This window comes from Vicugna pacos, chromosome 8 (assembly GCF_048564905.1).
Source record: "Vicugna pacos chromosome 8, VicPac4, whole genome shotgun sequence".
In the NCBI taxonomy this organism is placed as follows: Eukaryota; Metazoa; Chordata; class Mammalia; order Artiodactyla; family Camelidae; genus Vicugna; species Vicugna pacos.
The window spans coordinates 56,732,379-56,754,307 of record NC_132994.1 but is presented as its reverse complement, the minus strand read 5'-3'; the positions used below and the strand labels follow the sequence as shown (position 1 = coordinate 56,754,307).

The 21,929-nt window shown below is 40.4% G+C and overlaps 1 protein-coding gene and 1 long non-coding RNA gene across 3 annotated transcripts in view; one reads left to right on the top strand and one right to left on the bottom strand.

Annotated features, from left to right (window-relative positions):
* Window positions 1-21,929, bottom strand: part of LOC116281482 (uncharacterized) — a 98,215-nt gene that overhangs the window by 48,816 nt on the left and 27,470 nt on the right. Inside the window, exon 2 of one of the 2 annotated variants that reach the window (XR_012075052.1) lies at window positions 21,723-21,804. The exons of the other annotated variant lie outside the window; for it this stretch is intronic. This is a non-coding gene — a long non-coding RNA (uncharacterized lncRNA). The remainder of the gene's footprint in view (window positions 1-21,722; window positions 21,805-21,929) is intronic. 2 annotated transcript variants of the gene reach the window in all.
* Window positions 1,687-4,094, top strand: CITED2 (Cbp/p300 interacting transactivator with Glu/Asp rich carboxy-terminal domain 2). Its single transcript, XM_006197771.3, has 2 exons — window positions 1,687-1,938; window positions 2,401-4,094. Exon 2 carries the CDS (start codon window positions 2,409-2,411, stop codon window positions 3,231-3,233), a length of 825 nt encoding a protein of 274 aa, XP_006197833.1. The 5' UTR covers window positions 1,687-1,938; window positions 2,401-2,408; the 3' UTR covers window positions 3,234-4,094.

Below are 21,929 nucleotides of genomic sequence, written 5' to 3'. Positions count from 1 at the left end.
AGAAAGATAGTAACAATGTAAATACATATATTTAATATTATATACATACATACATAGCTGGAGGAAGACTGAGGAGTAATAAATTTAAATAATCAGGATTTGCAAACTCCTGAAAGGGGAAATGTATCAGAATTTCCAGCCCTCAAGAAATAGGGCCTAAAAAAAGTGTGAGCAAGAAGGGAGAGAAAAAAGGTGGGGGCGGGGGGGGGGCGCGCGGAGGGACTCGCTCTTTGCAGCAGGAAGAGGAATGGCTATCTAGTTTTGAAGAAACAACTGTGAACAGAAGTCCTTATTCGGAGCGCTAAACTCGCTTTTACCACATAAAGAGCAACATAAAAGCTCAGAGCAGCCCCATCATGGTGCTGGGGAAACAACTCTGCTTCCCCATTTGAGAAAGCAAGAGACTTGGTAGTAGCCCAGACCGGTCTTAGAGCTTTTATTTGCAAGTCAATGAGCCAAAAAGACGACCAGGCTAGTTGTGCCGCGTTCAGGGAAGCAAGGTTATTATTATCGCCTATTACCCCACTGAACAATTTCACTGAAAAGGAAGAGTCCCAGCAGTGTTTGCGCACGGTTCCATACAGGACGTGCAGCTACGTGCCCACCTCCAGAACGACTTTATTTACAAAGCGATTACCATGTTATCTATTTGTTTTCCTTTTCCAGCAACAGCAGCCTTACTCAGCCCTCGAATTTCTTAATTACAAACCCGTTCGCTTCTAAATCAACCCGAAACCGTCAGGCAGAGCCCGGAGGGAGGCTATGCAAGTTTGCACACACTCCCACCTCTCGGATCAAGGGCAACAGCAGAAGCAAGAAACTGTGTATGTGCAAAAAGGTGGATCTGGGGACGAGGATCGCTGAGTTTGTTTACAGAGCAGAGACGCCTCAGCTCGGATGCCAAAGCTACCAAGAGCTGCAAACGCAAACTTAGCAGAAGCACACGTACCCCGGGAGCGGCGAGTGGGCCCGAAAACGCGGACCGGATTCCTAGGCGCTGGAGCGGAGGCGGCCGAGCCCGCGAGCGCGCTAAGTCCACCTGCAGCCGCTGCCTCTCCCCGCCCCCAGCTCCTGTCCTTGAAAGGAGTGGAAAATAATGCAACTACATGCAGACTATCTAGATCAGGTTTACCTACTGCCCCTATAAAAACACAAAGGCACAGCCCTGGAAAGCGCGCGCAGAGGAGGGGGCATTATTTGCCCTGGGCTTACAAACCCACTCGGGTAAACACAGTCATTCTTTGCAACCTGGGTAGCCCTTTGCAGAGCCGCAAAGGTAGAAGGGCACCACGGAGGGAGGCGGCGCTGAGTGAAGCCCCTTTTCCGTAGAAAGCCCAGATCGCTAGGTGAGCTGGGGGTGAAGAACCCGGCCAGAGGGGGGCGGTGAATTTTCCTCGCTTCTCTCCGGGCAGGCGCTACCTTCGGGCTGAGAGTCCAGGGAGGGTTTTCTCCCTGCAAAGGGGGCGGCCGAACTGGCCCCGGGTTTGTGGGCCAGGAGGAAACCAGAATCCGGGGGCAGCCGGGCGGCGCCTGGGCCTGAAACGTCTGCGCACGTGCCTCCGGCCGCGGGGACGCGGTTGCCCGACCCGGTCCGGTATGCCTACTGTTCCGGAATCCGCGTTTTCTCGCTGCTCGCCCAGGAGGCTCTGGCTCCGCCCTTCCTGAAATCCCTTATATTAACTGTGGCCAAAGCCCGAAGAAACACAGCTCATTGTTGGCAGCTGCCGGGCGGTCTTGCCGAGCTGTGAGGGCAGCAGAGGGGAAATAAAAGGGAACGGCTCCGATTCTGCCCCAGCGGCTGCTGCAAGACCTCGGCGCCGACATCGCGACAGCGAGCGCCCTGCACGCGAGGAAGGCCCCCTCTATGTGCTGCTGAGCTGGTCCTGGACCCGACGATCCCGCCCTCAGTCTTCGGAGCAGAAATTGCAAGGACGGAAGGTAAGCGCGGCGGGCGAAACTGGCTGGGGCTTCTGCCAGCCCAGTCCTCCGAGGGCTGGGTTTGCCCGGAGGAAGAGCTTGAGGCGGAGCTGGGGAATAACAACAGGATGTGCAACAACAGGATGAGGAGGGCTGGTTTAATGCCTGAAGTTCGCGGCAGAGCTATGGGGCACTTCCTTTATTAGGCGACTTCGGGGAGCAGACGGGGGTGTGGGCTTAGGTCCCACCGCCCGATCGCAGGGGAAAGGGCTGTTTGTGCAGCGCGCGGCTCTGTTGTAGGTGGCAGGTCCGCCTTGGTGGCGAGCTCGAGTGCACAGGCTCCTAGTGGGATCCTCGGGGTGATGATTCGCAGCCGAAGTGCGTCCGGCGCCCCTGGGGGACAGAGGCGAGAAAAAGTGGGGTGCGTCGCGGTGGGAGTCATGTGTGGCGCGGGTCTTACCGTCTGCCCTTTTTCACTTTCAGGACTGGAAATGGCAGACCATATGATGGCCATGAACCACGGGCGCTTCCCCGACGGCACCAACGGGCTGCACCACCACCCTGCCCACCGCATGGGTATGGGGCAGTTCCCGAGCCCCCATCATCACCAGCAGCAGCAGCCCCAACACGCCTTCAACGCCCTCATGGGCGATCACATACACTACGGCGCGGGCAACATGAACGCCACGAGCGGCATCAGGCACGCGATGGGGCCCGGGACTGTGAACGGAGGGCACCCCCCAAGCGCGCTGGCCCCCGCGGCCAGATTTAACAACTCCCAGTTCATGGGACCCCCGGTGGCCAGCCAGGGGGGCTCCCTGCCGGCCAGCATGCAGCTGCAGAAGCTCAACAACCAGTATTTCAACCATCACCCCTACCCCCACAACCACTACATGCCGGATTTGCACCCTGCTGCAGGCCACCAGATGAACGGGACAAACCAGCACTTCCGAGATTGCAACCCCAAGCACAGCGGCGGCAGCAGCACCCCCGGCGGCTCTGGCGGCAGCAGCACCCCTGGCGGCTCCAGCGGCACCTCGGGCGGCGGCGCGGGCAGCAGCAATAGCGGTGGCGGCAGCGGCGGCGGCAGCAGCAGCAGCAACATGCCCGCCTCCGTGGCCCACGTCCCTGCTGCAATGCTGCCGCCCAATGTCATAGACACTGATTTCATCGACGAGGAAGTGCTTATGTCCTTAGTGATAGAAATGGGTTTGGACCGCATCAAGGAGCTGCCCGAACTCTGGCTGGGGCAAAACGAGTTTGATTTTATGACGGACTTCGTGTGCAAACAGCAGCCCAGCAGAGTAAGCTGTTGACTCGATCGAAACCCTGGCGAAAGAAATCAAATCCCCCAACTTCTTCGGTGTGAATTAAAAAAAACATTCCCTTAGACACAGTATCTCACTTTTCAGATCGTGAAAGGTTTGAGAACTTGGAAACAAAGTAAACTATAAACTTGTACAAATTGGTTTAAAAAATTGCTGCCACTTTTTTTTTCTGTTTTTGTTTCGTTTTTGTAGCCTTGACATTCACCTCCCTTATGTAGTTGAAATATCTAGCTAACTTGGTCCTTTTTGTTGTTTGTTTTTACTCCTTATTTCCTCACTTTCTCCAGTGCTCAACTGTTAGATATTAATCTTGGCAAACTGCTTAATCTTGTGGATTTTGTAGATGGTTTCAAATGACTGAACTGCATTCAGATTTACGAGGGAAAGGAAAAATTGCATTAGTTGGTTGCATGAACTTTGAAGGGCAGATATTACTGCACAAACTCTGCCATCTCCGCTTCATTTTTTTAACTATGCATTTGAGTACAGACTAATTTTTAAAATATGCTAACTGGAAGATTAAAACAGATGTGGGCCAAACTGTTCTGGATCAGGAAAAGTCATACTGTTCACTTTCAAGGTGGCTGCCCCCCTCCCCCATATGTACAGACAATAATAGGGTGTGGAATGTCGTCAGTGGCAAACATTTCACAAATTTTTATTTTGTTTCTGTCTTCAACATTTTTGACACTGTGCTAATAGTTATATTCAGTACATGAAAAGATACTACTGTGTTGAAAGCTTTTTAGGAAATTTTGACAGTATTTTTGTACAAAACATTTTTTTGAAAAAATACTTGTTAATTTATTCTATTTTAATTTGCCAATGTCAATAAAAAGTTAAGAAATACTTGTTTTCTAGAAGTCATTTGGGGGTGGTTATTCCCTTTGGTGGCTTTCTTTTTTTCTCTTGAAGTTGAACACTTTATTAATGAGAGTAAGCATTCCAAGGGATAAATTACAGGACACTAAAACAGGTCATGATGAGCTTAAAGCGGAGAGTAGGATTTAACATAATTGGCATAATGCTTCATTGTTATCACTGTAACATGCCTCTTGGTGTGGTTTAATCAAAAGCTGCAAACTTGTCAAAGAGCATTTTTTTCTTAGTTGCCATCATATTCAAGTGTACTCCAGAGTTAGAAAGGTTTGTAATATTAAATGTTATATTTTTTCATAAGGTGGGAGGGGAAAAATCAAGTGTTTCTGGTTATACCTGATTTTTAAATGGAGGTAGATTGGAATAATATACTGGAAGATTGATGAAGATGGCATTAAATATAAATCTACCTTTATCTCTAGTGACGACTTTTATTTCTCAGCAAAAGTACTAAGGAGAAGCACACATTTAATAGCTTAATCTCTGAAAAATCTTCTGCCTAGTTTATAGTTCTAAGAGGAAAATGGGGTAGAATCCCACTGTAAGGCTTTCTATTTTGTTCTCCTATACTACTTAAATTTTACTCAGCAAGGTTGATTCAAAGGTCAAATTACAATCTTCACAAAATACTCCCTCTCAAGCATGCCCGGTTTTCCAGAATTCTGAGCTTTTCCTGTTACAGGTATTGGGTGCAAAGGACATAAACGTTAAGATCCTTTTCTAATTTCACTCAAATGCATTATCAAGAAGGCAACCACAGTTAAGTAGGTGTCAAGTTTTGCCTTATATAATCAAGCAAAAGAAAAAGTAATGTTGTTAAAATCTCAAATGATCCCAGTTGGAAGAAGAAATTTTGCTTTCCCTGTCATGTTTTCCTAGCTTATCTTATAAGAGCAACATACCTATATCCATGAAAAAATAGCCTTTTGTATGTAACATACTGGAGGAGTACAGAAATGTAGGTTGAAGAAAATCTCACAAATAATCCTTTAAAAGAGCATTTCATTTAGACTCTTAAGATTCTAATCTTAAATCCCATATTTCATAATAAAAAAATCAGGAGAGGAGGGCATACAGAAGTGTTAAATTACAGTGAGTCTGGCATCAAGGCTGATTTCAGTATAATTCAGATCACCTACATTCTATAATTCTATTTCCAAGGCAGGTCATTAAAATTAAGATGCACACTCCACTGGGTTTTTTCCTACCTCTATAATTGACACTTTCTTATTAAAAATTATATTCTAGGTAAATTTATCTGAAAATACACCATCATTCAAAATTCTTCACCCCATTTTAAAAGCAGATCCATATTTCCCACATTAATAGTTAAAGCTGAAGTTTTCTTCAGCTAAGACATGTCAATACTAAATCTGCAATCAGCAGTAAATCTTCCTGGCTAAGCATTTTCACATTAAGTTTTCCTTTTTCCTTTTTCTTTTTTTTTTTCCCAGAGGCTCAAGTGAAAAAATATGTTTGCATACATATTAATAAAGCAATTCTAGTTCTTTTTCACTTGTGCCAGGAAAAAAAATAAAAGAAGAAGGCTATTGGAGGCATTGGGTTTTTTTGCATAAAGAAGCAAAAGAATTGCTTTGCCACCACCCTTCACCATTTATTCTGCCAGGGAATAAGCCACAACACCTGCTCTGTCACTAAATTCCTCCTGCTGCCCTAACGGCGGAACACGTATGTGGAGATGCAGAGCCCAAGGAACTATTATTAGATCCTGAGCCTATCTCTGCTAGAACAGAGGACTCAAACAGGAGCTGGGTTAAAAGCACAATTTCTCTTCAGTACAAATACAAACTCCCCTGTCTCCTTCATTTAAATGATCTCTATTTCATTAAAATTCTTTCCATGATCAAGAATTGAGCAGATTCTATGTGATATCTGCAGGTCTCTTAAGCAGAGAAAAATAACTCCTTGTTTGAACAACCTGATTAATGAAACCTGTACAGTGACCTAGATCACCAGGCTACTGGCAGACATTTGCAAAACCTTTTGTGGTCTTGCTTCCTACTAAGTTGCTTATAGCATGTGGGGAAATTTGACCTCTGTACCTTGGCTGTTTTTCAAAAAGTTCTAATATGGTACAAGAGAGCTTCTGTTCTTTAAGCTTTGCCTACAAACAGACACTCCACGCTTGATTTTCAAGAAGAGATCATTGATAAGCAAGAGCAAAATATCATAGAAACGTATCAGAAAAATAAGAACACATTAATAAAAAAAAATGTGTACCTCCATTGTGGCTGCTAAAATCCTGCTGGCAGTATCTTCGCTGGAGCTGATAAAGACATTACAGCTATGGATGGGTCTTTGAAGAACAGTTACCTAATCACCACTGTTTATGGGGTGCTAGGCTAGAGCACTAGTACCAGAAGGCTGACATCTATTGTGAAGTTTATGGTCTCCGTGACTTTTACTACTGTAAACTGGGATAACTATAAATTGATGTCAACATTAAAGGCCAGATCCTTTACAGCAAAATATTAATCCACTAATCTACTATGGGTGGCCGGCTTTGAAATATAAACTTTGCAGGCCTGGACCATTAGGTGTTTTCGCCCCCTTGTGGAATTTATTTAGAAGGTCAAAGGAAAGCTGTTTGCTCAAGAGGCTTTTTATGTTTGTTTTATTGTTTGTTTTTTATCATTTCTGAAGACTTCATTTTCTTTCTTGAAGCAAGCAGCATATATTTGAGAAACAAATTTGCTATCAAAGAAGATTCCAAAATAAACACCCTTTATGAAAATAGGACTATTTTACTTGCCAAAGACCTTAACTTATGATTAAATGCACATACTTGAAATTTGCCTCATACTTCAAAACAGGCATTGGCTAAGGAATTTTCTTTATAAAAGGATAATGAGCAATGCTTTAGCCTGTTACTCTTCACTCTCACAACAGAACTGTTGATTTGGGATCAGTGCAAATCACAATGTATTTGATGGGAAGGGGTTGGAAAGGTGGAGGGAAGTCTCCAGGAATGCAGAATCCAATTATCTACATTGGAATGTGACCAAGCCACAGGTCCTAATCTTGTGAAAAGGGCCACAGGATGTTTAATGAGATTGAGCATTGTTGTCTAATTGATTCAGTAAAATTTACTTTAAAATGAACTTGGCAGATAACATTGTCTCCCCCCAAAAATAAATTTAGAATTTCAGGAATTTAGGACCCGAGCCATTGGCAATTTTCTCCTCTCCAACTATTGTTTTGGTAGCACAAAAGAGTTGGTATACACAGCCTCAGAGATGGTGTTCATCATTTTGGTGCTTATACCACTTACATCATCAGAATCAGAGCTCCCAGGCAGGTTGAAGCAAGAGACCGATAGGTAGTACATCCAGTAACTTAGCCAGTGAACCCCTATTATCATGTGTTCTGTTTGTCTTTTCCCCTCAGAATAGAAGGAACAATGGGAATGTCAGAATTTTAATTGCAATGGACTGGCTTAAATTACTTGACCTATTTTCATCCAGCACAGGGAAAAATGATTTTTTTTTCCTGGTAGCCATACATATAATTTAAATTGGAAAAAGAAATATAAGGACTTTTTTTATTAAATAGTGTACTGTTCATAGTTTTAGTTTGCTTTACAGTAAATAAGACCCACCTTTATTTATCAAAAGAATGACACATGAAATAAAGAATTTTTTCCCCTCTCAGGAAGACTTAAATTCTTAAGTAAAGCTAAATAATGAACTGAAAATATTCTGAGCTGTTGGTGTGAATTTCTATAGTATATTGCTATTTATGAATGTAATAAGAGAAAAGCTAAGAGAAATAGTGGTCTACTGTTTTGAGGAACTGAATCCATGGTCATTGGGAAAGAGAACAGATAATGACTTTTCTAGTGGCTGATCTTTATCAGTTGCTCCTTTCCCCAAGATGAGCTCTCAAGTTATCAGCCCCAGGAGCAGGTTGGTGGAGTTTCGAGAATTCTGCTTGGCTCAACCAAGACATACAGAATGAACTAGAGCAGACAAAAGACAAACGATGAGTATCATTACTTGCTTTACAGTAGTGGATTTTCATTAGCTGAACTAATCTGAAAGATTAGTGAGGCAGGGCACAACGTGGGGTGAGGATAGTGGCTCACAGGATTCCTGGAATTTTCCCATGGCATCACCATTGTGCTCTGCCTTGAAATCCTTCCCTTTCTTCTCTCCAGTCCCTTGATTACATTTTGGGTTGCTGGACAAAGCAGACAAGGAATTCTGGCTCCAGAGCAGCCTGTAGCAAGACCAGGTAGGTGTGGCTGTCCTTGCAGGAGATATGCAAATAGGCGAGTGGCTTCTGAAAAGTTAATAGTGCTGCAAGAATCCTACCAATCCATTCTGAATGTAGGGTAGGGACCAAGCTTTAGGCTTGAGTGAAAGTCAAACTAGTATAAATCAGAAAAAGTTGTCAGAGGACAGCCAGCTCCAGCTTGTAATATTATTTTGTGAACACTTGTAGGAGATAGCAGGCCAGAGTGAAGGAAATGTGATCAAGCCTATTGAAGTCTTTCCTCTTTGTGTCTCCCAAGGGACTGGTATAAAATTTCGCCTTGTTTCTTTTAAGCAGCTTGGCCATAGAGCTTTTTTTTTTAAACTTCTGGTAACCAACCAAGGAAAAAATTGTCCTTGCCTTCCTGACAGTTAATATCTCCATGCTGACAAACTCATAGTACTTAAATTGTGCATAAAAATCCATAGGTCATCTTGTAAATATTGCCCCATTACATTTATTTGGGATGATTCTTTGAAGGAGGACAAGCAGGATGACGGCTTGTTCCATATTTCTTCTCTTTACCCAATGTGTTTAGCAAAATATGTAAACTTTCTTAGGCCCCTTAGTCTGACACCACGTTTTAGAGCAATGATGCTTAGCTGGGTGAGGCTACCCAACTAGAAGGCAGATCAGAATGGAGAGAGGGCAGAAGAGGGCAGTACCTTGAAAAAAAAATACTCCATATTATTATATACTTAGGGAAAGTGCTTAAATGCATTGTAAGCTCAGTAGAACATAATGTAGAAGACTTCTTTTTTTAATCTAAACTAATGGGGCATGGATTTTAAAATGGTGAGAAACACTGTTTAGTCTACCTGGGACCAAATCAGATAAATGTACCTGTCAGCCAGCATTACTTAAAAAAATCATTTTGTTGATTCCAGTTTCCTGTGGCTGGGCTGGTTTTGCTAAGCACCTGCGACATGGCAGGCATTGTGGTAAGCACTTCAAATACATAATCTTATTTAATCCTCACAATATTCTTGCAAGGTACATGTCATTATTTCAATTACAGATAAGGAAACTGATACACAGAGAGGAAGTAAATTGCTCAAGGGCAAAACAGCCAGTAGGAGACTGAGTGGCTTTACAGATCTAGTTCCCAAGACAATGTTCTTTCTAATACATAACACTGTTGTTCTAAATCAATTGTTGTAAGATGACCAGACAATTTAATAAGAGTGCTTCAAGGGAAAAACCCACTACACTAACACATACAAATTATAAAGTATACTAATATAACTATGACATGTATATATCCATGTAATTAGATACCGCTTCCTTTTGGCATTCACAAGATTTGGGTCTGCGCTTTTTCAAACCCATTCTACAGATTCTTAAGGGTGGCCCCTGAGGGTGCAAGAGTAGCATCAGTGCTGAATCTACCTGACCCCTTCTTAACACCTTCACTGCTTTAGCTCTTCAAGTCAAATCAAAGAACACCAGTGATTTAAATTGCAATTTTGATTTTTTTTCTTCTTTGAATTACATATTGCTGGATAGCAAATATTTTCTTTCAGAAATTAAGCCAACAGCTTTGATTTGTCAATTCTATAATCTATTAAATGAAATGTCAGTAGCTTATGTCTCCCATGTAAAGACGACCACATCACAACCTGAAACACTGTCTGGAAGCAACTATGATTTAGCATTGATTATAAGATTCAGGCTGATTTCAGAATATTAGTATGTGAAAAAATGAACATCTTAGAATAAAAAAAAACAGTATTTAGTTACTTTACACTTAAATAATCTTCCTCAATCTATCTAAACTTTCTTGATGTAGGTGTAAGCCCACTTTCTCTTGCTTTGATCTTCTGCTGAAACGGAGAACCCTTTCATTAAGAGTTGGAGTAAAAAGAATAGTAGATCAGGAGTGAAAACCGTGAGTTGTAGCCTTCGCTCTGCAACCAAATAGCTGGGTAATTTAAGCACATTGGCTCAAGTTTCTCCATCAATAAAACGAAAGTGTATGTTTAATTAATACATCCTGTATTCAAGTTCTCACGAAGGAAACAAACTCATGCCTATCATTTTCCTCCTTTGGCAAGCTGGAGTAAAATATAATAAAACTCCTTTAAAACCTTTATATCATGTCTTGCCATTCTTTTTTCAAGCTAACTGTGAGCCTGGGGGTGTGCCACCGACCTGACCCAGTTGGGTCAACTCTCCTAGGACTGAAATCATGTTTGTAAACGTTCCCCTTCATTGTCAAAATGCCTATAAGTGTTGGCTACTGAGATTTCCCTATCTGTAAGCAAATGCCAAAAAAATTACCACCCACAAAATATTTCTAGTACATGTATTTGCAAGGATACGGGAGACTATGTAACATTCTTTGCTGATGCAATGGTTTAAAATACACACATATATCTTACTGAAAATAATTTGATCAGGTCTATATTTCAGATTCGGTTCTATTTCTTACAGATTAATTTTATTTTTCCAACCTCATAAATAAGACACTCAAATATTTGAGCTCTTTCCTTCACAACCCTTCCTGAACCACAATCATCATAATCATTGTTTACTTTCTCAAAGAGACAATCCTATACACAATGCTAAAGTAGAGGAACCTAGCAGGCCTTAAATATTGGAAATTGGTCCTGAAGAGCTGTCAAGGAGGGAAGAGGCACAAGTCTATGCCCATTTATTTCTCTTTCCTCAACTTCCCAACACACAGTCTCTTTGTTTTACACCACCACATTCCTCCAGTATGGGGAATCAGATATTTAGCCAGATGACAAACTAATAGATTAGTTAAAAAAAACAAAAAAAAACTTATACAGAGGAAACCATACAGCATAATATGTAACCAACCAAGAAATAATTCTTAACTGACTGTAAAAGTAATGTAGCTAAAGAACCATGATATTATTACAATAAAATATTTGTTCCTTTCACTAGTTGGCCACTAGATGTAGCTGAAGGTCTTTAAGTCCATATTTGCATTTTTCCCTCCTGAGCAACTCCTGAAAAGACCATAGTGTCACATGCCTAAAGAAATTGCCCTCTGCCACTGTTGTTCAATTTATTGACACATAAAAATACCTCATGTGACCTATTATATAACCCTCAAAATTAAAGACAAGCTGAGGCACTTCTCCAACACTCTGCCCAGGCACCATTGCTCACTATGCGCAAACAAAAATTGGAAATTGACAAAAAGGGGGTCTTTGAATTCAGGAAGAGTGTCTTCCCTTTTCAAAGTGCTCTCATCCTGCTTTCCATTCACTCAGGTACCAGTGGTTCAATTTTCTGCCCTGCTGGGGACATTTATATCTTAAAAAGGAAAACCTACAGAGAGTACAGCATTTAAATTAAAGGAATCAATTTTGAATGGTAGGATTTTGTGCATCAATCAGAAAGAGATTGCAAGGTTGTCCAGCCTTTCTCTATGTTTCTTAGACCCTTAAATCATTCACCTCTCCTGTTTCTCCTCTTGCCTCTCAAGCCTGTCCAGTTCAATGTCTGACATAGGCCTTTTGCTCTTACCTTAACATTGGTGTTGGCCAGCCTTCTTCCCTCACCTCGCTAGCCAATTCCATCAACCCTTTAGAGTTCTGATACAATGTAAATACCAAGGATTCCAAAATCCACATCCCCAGGCCCAACCTCCTTCCCAAGCTCTGCCAGCTACTGAACTAACACAAATATACACACACTGACTTCTGATAAGCATTTAAACACAGCATGTCAATGAAAAAGAATATGAAAATAAATATATTTACATATATGTATGACAGCACTATTGTGCTGTACACCAGAAGTCAACACATTGTAAACTGACTATACTTCAATTTAAATATATATATATATATATATATATGTATGTAAAACAGCTGAAATAAAGAACAACAAAAACAACAACAAAAAAAACAGCATGTCCAAAACTGCATTCAGTCTTCTGTCTCCTCAACCCTCTGTGTTCCCATCCCTGGTTAACAGAACATTCATCCAAACATTCAAGCCAGAAATCTTATTCATCACCAGCCCTCACAAATCTAATTGGTCAATACATTCAATAAGTTTGCCCTGCTGTCCCTCTGATTAAAATGAGTTTTCCTTCTCAAATCTCCAGTAGGTCTTTGTCAGAACTTGCTTCTTCAAGGACTGCACTAGTTAAAATGGAAAGCCACCTCCTGCTGTTCCCCCTGGCATTCCCAATTCCTTTAATGTTACTCAGTTTTTCTCCAGAGCACTCATGGTGATTTTCATATGTGTCTAGAAAGTCTTAGATACTCATCCCATCAAAAGGTGGCATCTAGGTCTCCTCCTTGAATCTGCTGCAGGACTTTGGAGACTGAGTCAGAAAAGACCATGCAGCCTCCTCCTGGTTCTCTTGGGACGTTCACCTCGGGAGCCCTGAGCTGCAGTAGAAGCCAAGTCTCCTGAGGCTGTCATGCTATAAGGAAGCCAGGCCACATGGAAGGGCCATGAGTAAGTGCTTCCACCATTAGCACCTGCTGAGGTTCCCAGTGGACAGCCAGTAACAGCCTCCAATGTGAGTGAAGACGCCTCCATGTGCTTCCATTCTCCAGCTATTGAATTGCCCTTAGCTGTTGAGTCCTTCCAGCTGAGGCCCCTTCTAGCTGAGACAGTAGACATTATGGAGCAAAGAAAAACCACATTACTGGTATCCCTTCTGAATTCCAGTCCCACAGAATCCAGGAGCATCATAAAAATGGTAAGTTTTGAGGTGATTTGATAGGTAACTGTTGTAACTGAATAGCACTTAATCACCATCTCACACAATACACACATATTCCAACTATTTCTTGACTTCTGTCCCTACTTTATAAGCTTCATGAGAATAGGAATTTTTGTCTACTTTGTTTTTTGTATCTAGAATAGTGGTACATGGTAGGTGCTCAATCAATCCTTGTTGAATAAGTGAATGAGTCAAGAAGTGAACGAACTAATTTCATCTTTATTGTATCACTCTTCTCTCTATCCCTTCCTATTGTCTTAGTTCAGACATTATTTCTTACCTAGACTGCAATAGCTTCCTATCTGGTCTCACTCCTTCCCATTTTACTCCCTACCATCCATGCTTCATGCTTCAGGAAGAGTATTTTTAAATATAGATTTGAACCTGTTGACTAGACCAATTGAAATGGTTAATTTAGACAGTCATGTTTATACCAGAATGACCCTGTCTCTCACTGACACAGCAGATTGGACCATGGCCAGATAGTTCTCTGAAGGCTAGCACACTGGCTGGCCAGGAAAATTACAGCCAAGAAACAGGGACATCATAGTCAGATCATGGTGGTGCTTAAACTGAAATTATCTCGAATTGAACCTAAGATGTCCTTTTGGGGCCAAATACTCATACTGAAGACCAGAGAAACAAGCTTGCAGAAGTCAACAGGAAAGTGGAACACCTGCTCAGAACAAAGCAATACTAAGAGACCATATGACTCCCAAATACAGATGGAAAGAGACGGTGCATCTGTTCTTGGCAGCTTTTTCATTCCCCAACTCAGCACCCATCACACCCAGCTATCAGCTGTATGTAGTTCGTATGAAATATACACAAACTTTTTCTTTATTTGCTCTAACTTGAGTGATTTTAAGCTGAACACCCATTCCATTACTCTGTGCTTTTGCATGTGTGATTCCCTCTGCCTGGAAGGCCCTTTTCATCTTCATCCCTTGTTGAAGTGTCCTTCAAAATCTACCTCAAGTATCTTCCTCTCTGAGAGACCTTCTTGTATGACTCCCTACACTATGGCACCCCTATACATGACAGATACCTCTATTTATTTGTATTTATCAGACAGTACTACAATTGTTTAGTGATAAGCTCCTCTCTCATACTTTGCAATTATATCTATTAAGAAATTCCCAGCCTTGGGCAATGGAAATCCTGACACAGGTTAAAACCATAGAGATGTATTATCCACCCTAAGACAATGGTAGAGAAGACTCCAAGATTGGTTAATTCTCTGATTTAATCATGTCAACAAGGGCTTTGGGTTCCTTTCATCTCTTTATTGGGCTATCCTCAGTGTTGGCCTCACCTTGGACTGGTGACAGGTGACATTAGCAGAACTTACATGACGTATGGACCCAACAATGTCCAAAAGAATGACTGTCTCTTTCTGTGGCATTTTTTTTTCTTAAAGGGAAAAGAAAACTTCTTAAAAGTATTCCTTCCCTCATATATCGTGTCACACTCCCTTCTCTGAGCCAACCGTTGGGACTGGTTTTACCAGGGAGTGGAATTAGCACAACTGACTTAAACTGAACACCTGGGGTGGAGTAGGCAGATACTGAACGAGCAACTTCATCACTAGAAGAGTTATAAGCTAAGCTGACCCTTTCTAAAATTTTTGTTTCAAGGCATGGATTTTTTTGCTGGATCTGAAGAGCACTACTTTTAAAGTTTTTATATTTTCAAGTAAGTCTTATCAAATAATAAAGATGTATAACCAACAAAATTATATTATAAATCATGCAGAACAGGTTTATTTGATAAAGTTTGAAATGCCTTTTGTAAAGTGACATTTGTTAATATAAATAAATATCCTCTTAAAAAGAAATATATAATCATTATGTCTTCATTTCTGGCCCTTCAGAAATTCCCTTGTTAATATGATTAATCAACAATTTCTATGAACCAAGAAAATCATGTACATGTTGGCAGGTGATTAATCTCAGTGCAAAATGAAGAGAACCTAATATTTATGAACAAATTGCTGATAGCTATGTGGTCTCTTTCCATGATAAAACACATTCTCCATATGCCAAAGCCAAAAACGAATACAAAATTAGTCTGGTAAACTCAGACATAGAAAACACACTTATGGTTTCCAGGGAGAAAGGGGGTGGGAAGGGATAAATTGGAAGTTCGAGATTTACAGATACACTCTACTATATATAAAATAGATAAACAACAAGTTTATACTGTATAGCACAGGGAACTATATTCAATATCTTGTAATAACCTTTAATGAAAAAGAATATGAAAAGGAATATATTTATCTATATGTGTGGCTGAAGCATTATGCTGTACACCAGAAATTGACACACCATTGTAAACTGACTATACTTCAATTTACAAAAATTAGTCTAGTAAGATTGAAATAGGGAATAAAAGAAATCTACTACCTGATATCCTTTGTTCTATCCACTCATTACTTGTCCTACCCTTCCACAAAGTGCCCTTTTTCCATTCCAGCAATTTGTCCACATAAGAACTTCCCAGATCTTACTTGATGACCCAGTTAGATTCAGCTGGACTAATCATCATAACTTATCCACCTGGCTGCAGCCGATTGGTCCATGGATACACCTGACTCAATAAAAACCTTACCCAGGGAGTCTTTAACATAAAAATAGAAAGATAAAAATTTAATTTTTCTCTAGTGATGAAACTATGAGCCTGGAAACTGCCATTAGCTTTACTTCTGGCTGTGTGGAAGGGGCTAATCTGGAAGAGTAAAGAACATGAAGAGAGAAGCAGAGACAAAAAAGTGATTTACTACTATCTGAGTCCCTCAGGTCTAATTGCAACTTTGCCTTTCCTGAAGTTTGATTACATGAGACAATTCATTTTCCTGTTCCAGAACTAATTTGTGTTGGGTTCAATCACATGAAACAAAATCATCCTGACTAATACATACTAACACAAGTTTCATCACCACTAAAAAACAAATGTTTCATTGAAATACGTTTGGGGGAACTTTATTATACACCTACACTAGTGAGTAATGTAAAAATGATCTTTTCTATGAAGAATGTGAGGTACATAAAGTGTCGATATTAAAATTCACTTTTTTTCCCTCCTCAGATACAGTTTCTAGGATCCTCTTGCACCAACATTACAATGAACAATGGACAGTGTGATGTGTGATGTGCTGCCCAGATTGTTCTTCAGGACTGAAGAACTTATTCCCTCAGTTACTCAGAATGCTGCCAGCAGAGCCCACCAATGACAACCCTCTTTCAGAATTCCTGGTCACTTTGCCCAAGGTCATGTCCCTTTCCCCAGGCAGCCTGCCTCCAATGACTGGGAAAAAGACCTGGCTCTCTCACTCCAACTCAGAACAACTCTGAAAGGCCATCCTAGCTTCAGAGCATGAGGACTTCATTCAGGCTGCATCACAGCCCATCTTCTCCTTCTGCTCTGTCTGCTTCCTGCCTCTTCCTTCCATAGGCATTGTCTCCATCAGCACTGCCTGATCAACTCCCAGCATGGAGATGTTAGTCTCCATCTCAGAGGCCACCCTCTAAGAAACCTGCCCTGCAAGGTGGTGCTTTTCAAAAATTATCAAACCATAAAAACATTATGTGGTTGTAAGAAAAATTCAGTTACTATTCAATGACTTCTTAAATTTTCCTAGCACTTTGTGAACAATAGAAGACAGAATAAAAGTATAAGGCATATCTCCTACCCTTAAGGAACTCACAGTCTCATTGGAGACATGCAATTTAAGCAGTCATCTTCATATCGCTCAGCAATGTGCTTAAATGAAGAAGACTACAATTGGCATATAGGGTATTATTCATAAATATTCATTGAATAAATGAGTGAAAGAGTGAGTGAACGAATAGGAAGAGATACATGTGAGCTGGGATAGACCATGAAATGTATTTGAGGCCCAGCCACATTTACAACAGTCACTTTTTTTTTATTCCTTAGCCCACCCACTTTACCATCTTCTACTTTTCACATCAAATTATAGAAGAATCAACCAAAGCAAAATACAAAATCCTGCTAGGAACTTTGCTTCAGTTTGGAACAGTTCTTAGGGAAAAAAGCTTGTCCTTTTCCCATATTCCAGAATCTAATTTTTCACACACTTTAAATGGCCAATGTGGACCAACTCCATTCCCACCTCATAAGTGGTCTGTGGAGAAAGAGGGCTCTTCTGGAGTCAGCAATGATCAAATCAACATTGACCATCTCTGACATCACTATAGCGTTTTACAGACATCAGCTTTTCCTTATTTTATCCTCACATCATCCTGGGAGGTAGGAAAGGTAAATATCATTGTGTCCATCTTTCACAGATGGAGAAATTGAAGTGCAGAGGTCCTACATCTTAGAGGTGGGGTTAACTAAAGTCTTCTGACTCCCACAGCAGCCCTACAAACTTTCAGATTTTACACAGCCTATTCATGGGGCTCTGCCAAGTGGGAGATATGGTTTATGTTAGCAATAAGAGAATTTATTTTAGTTCTAGCAGCACAATTAGTTTTGGACCCAGAAAAAGTCAGTCAAGCTTAACCAAGCAGAATTTTTGTCATTGCATATATTATTCAGAAATAATGCATTTGAATAGAAGCCTTGAATTAGAAACACAGAGAAGTTTGTCCAATTAATTATACCCGTATTTGAACAGGTTAATGTGTATTACAGTCCAGAGAATAAATATCTTTAACTCCTATTTAGTACACTATTTATAATTACACAATCCCCCAAGTGATAAAAACTAGATTCTACCAGAAAACTCTTTCCTTTTCTACTCAGCTGTATAGTACAGCATTCTATTTTTAACTGAGACATACTTATTTTGAATGTCTACTGTGACAGATCCTTTGTGGGATGGAGGTGGGGGCTGGGGTGAAAAATGATGGGAAAAGAAATTGTCCTGCCAGCTCCTGCAATGCACCTTCAGCTCCTATCAGCTTGCTGTTTTTCCCACATGTCTTCAGCCAGCGTATGGCAAAAATATCAGTTCACTTTCTCTTCCCTTCTTGAGTGAATTGAGGTCATCTCTTGTGCAGTCATTATTCTCTAAGGATTACCCTGTAGGATGATTTGATTTCCTATTCTCTTGTCTACTCTTGTTCCCACCTACATCTCATTGATTCTCAGGAATAATGTCTTCCTCAGCTCCTTTGTATTTGCTCATGTATATAACGAAAATTCAGTTTCTAAAGTGTTCTATTCCTGAATCTGAGACCTACCCCAGCAGCCTCACTTACGGACTGTATGACCAAGACAGTTATGTCCTCGTTGGCTTTAGCTTTCTCTTTTAGAAGAAAGGGATAATTATAACTGTCCTGCTTATTAATGGGTTTTGAAAGATCACAGGGGATCCTTGGAATATATGGATTTAATGTTCATGGTTATTCATTCACAGGTGATTCCTGAAAGTTCCTGACATATACAGTAGATTGTCATCTTGAATTAGTACATGTTCAAGGATAGCACCTCAAGTAGCCACTCAGCTGGTGCCTGAGCTTCTGGACTGTCCAATAACTGTACCTTCTTCAGGCCTTTTGGTTCCCTTCTCATTGACAAAAATTCACATTAAGCAATAAAACCTTGTGAGTTTTTTTTTTTTTTTTTGTCAAACATGGACTCACTCAAGGAAGCCATCTGCAAATGTTGGAAAAATTGAAGAGAAAGTAAAGACAGCTATGAAGTGATAATTATTAGTGAGAAAAATTAAGCTTTGAATATGTCAAAGAGTGGAATATTCAGCAGTGATTAATAACTATTTTGCAAATGATTCTGTCATACTTACTCACTATGGGAGGAAGAAAAAGATTGAAGAAACTATTTTAGCAAGTGCTTTAGCCAATGTAAGTGTGGAAATCTGTGGGGAAAAACTATATGTTAAAGGAGTTTTGTAACTTGAAGGATTCCAGATGACTTCAGATGTACCTCTCTTCAATGTTAAGAGCCTGCTATAAAAGGCAGTGGTAGAAATGCTGGACACGTTATTATGTCCCATCCAATGAGTGTTGATCATAAAAAATTACCTTCAAATATTTTTAATGCTATATAAAAAGAGTAAGCATTTTAAACCCCCTAGAGCACATAGGAAAATATTAAGCAGATTGGATGTTTCCTGTGTTTGCTTAAAACTATTGATTTTTAAAGGCATACCTATAACTGTATAAATGCTCCTGCTTTTAATTTATATGTTTTCCTTCTATGACTCTATCCTAAGAAAGAAGTCCAAAATATGAAGTAATGTTTATGCATTACAATATTTGTTGCAGCTTTCCATGTAGAGAAAAGCTTTCGGAAATAATCTAAATGTCCACTTTTAAGGGGATCATTCAATAAATCATGATTTAGATATGAAAGGAAAATGATGTGGTCTTTGGAAACTATGTATTAATAGACTAATGAAAAGTAGAAATGCTGTGACAAAATGTTAGGAAATTCATAATAAAAATCCATTTTACTGTCTGATCTAAACCTTGTAAAGATGTGTGTTCATAAAAGTCTGAATACAAATATGCTGAAATGATAACACAGTGGTTTTTGAACACTGGAATTAAGAGTTCTTTTTATTTTTTGTAATTTCCAGTTTTTCTATTTTGTGTGTGTGTGTGTGTGTGTATAAAACATTTACGTGTGTATGTATATATGAATATGTGTGTGTATGTGTATATATACACACATATATATATATATATATAAAACATTTACAGTCAGAGAAAAAATGTTTTAAATCATGTTTCTCTAAAAATTAACAACATTGTCCACAGGAATGACTTGTCATGAATAAATGAGACACTACCCCAATGTCAGAAACTAGAATATTTGTTGACAATCTACATCATCTATACCCTACAGGTTTGTAAATGTCTCCAGCTTCCTGTCTGCCACTTATGAAATCAGGCTGTCTATAACTTTTGAGTGTTTCTATAACCAATAAAACAGAAATTACTGACAACATGAAGAAAAAACTTCCAGATGCCTGTTATTATCCAAAGTATTTATTTACAAATATCTGACTAACTAAATACTAGGTACTGTGTGAGTTAGGGGCTGGGGAGACAAGATAAAACAAGTAATGCAGAGTTTACAGTCTAATGGGAGAGGTAAATGTGAAGGAAATAATTATTTAACCTGAAGCCCGAGAGATTAGTGAGTGTTAGTGAAACCAAGATGAGGGCTGAGCTGGGCTCGAGGCAGTATCTGTAACAGCTCTGGAGGCAAGAAAGTGAGAAGCTGGCGCTCTCTAATACCCAGTTTGCCGTCCCTTGCCTTCTCAGAGGACTATACTTTTCAGTCCCCTTGCAACTGGGCAAAGCCATGTGACTAATTCTGTCCACTAAAATATGCACAGGAGGGGCATCAGCACTTCCAGGCTAAAGCAGTCTCTCCTTCCCTGAACTTTAACTGAGGAGGCCATGTGTTCTAGAGGGTACAGTTCCCAGGACCTCAATTACTGAGCTACCACACGGATAGCAGTTGCCCTGGAGAGCTGCCAGGGCCCACAGCAGACTGCATTGACAAGAAATACATTTTTATTGTGTTCAGTTGCAGAGAACGTGGGGTTGTTTATTTCTAGTATAACCCAACCTATTCTGTCTTAAACAGGGAGTTTGAAGGTCAAAAGTGTGATTGAATCAAATAAGTATACCATGTTTAGCAGAAGAGTTGTCCATGTGGAAATAGGTGTTAATTACATCCGCTGTGGCTGACATCATTATAACACGGTCTCTATGGAGAAGTATTCACCACCGTTATAAGTTGTGCTCACTCTCCAGTTCTCAAATCTCCCCCACAGTACATGTCTGGAACATGTTTTTGCCAGTCCCATTTGTTTAATTTCTGGTCGATCTTCCCCAGTTGCAGTTATGCTTGAAGTATACTTCACAAACGACTGCCACCAACCACTTACTAACTGGTTCCACACTCTTTCTTTGAAGATACCTCTAATCAATGTAAAACTTGCATTTTAATATCCAGCCTGAAGTTTCTTTGCTTCACTTTTCTCAAATTCTGTCATCTAATCTATTTTCCAAGTGCAAAATAAACAACATAAAGAGAAGTCACAGAAATGAAAACTACCATGCTATAACACATAGTCAACTCAGCTCAGAATGGCACCCTGGGGAGCACTTGGGGCACGCTACAGAAAAGTGCACTGCAGGTTATAGTTTGCTGAGCTAGTCTTCACTGTCTGAACATATAACAATAGCCAACATTACATGAGGCTTACCATATTTAACAGGCTAGAACCAGAACAGGCACCTCCCATCAATCACACAAAATTGAGAACTGAAAGAACTACATCCAATTTCAACTTTACAATATCGGAATTCGCAACACATTTCCTTCTTCATTCAGAACTTCATGTCACTTGCATCTACCCCTCAGTTTACAAACTCAACAATTCACAGATTCTTCCCACTTGTGATCTCCCCAAACCAGATAATCAACAATAAAAACTATGTAGTCATTTCCCCTAACGAGATGTCATTTCAGAATTGAAATTTTCTTTTGCTTCTGTAAGTTTACAATGCTCATTTGTTTATATCATAACATGTTTCTTTATTTGAAGAGGAGGCTCTCCACAGTTTGGAGAACCTACTAAGATTCAGGTTGGACCTCCTTACCATGAACCAGGATCCCTGATCCAGACAACTTCTGTGTGCAATCCTCAAGCTCTGTATGTCTCTTTTGCTTGAGATTCTAGGCCTATGATGGAGAGACGAATCATACGCTGAGTCTAAGATACGATTTCCCTGAAGTTTTCAACACTGAATTTAATTTTTTTCCCTGAGAAAATGTTTTACTTATTTATGTATTGAACTTTCTGATCA

Bases quoted from the DNA above. Each gene is read 5' to 3' on its own strand.
- CITED2 (XM_006197771.3), top strand. From the start codon at position 2,409: ATGGCAGACCATATGATGGCCATGAACCACGGGCGCTTCCCCGACGGC.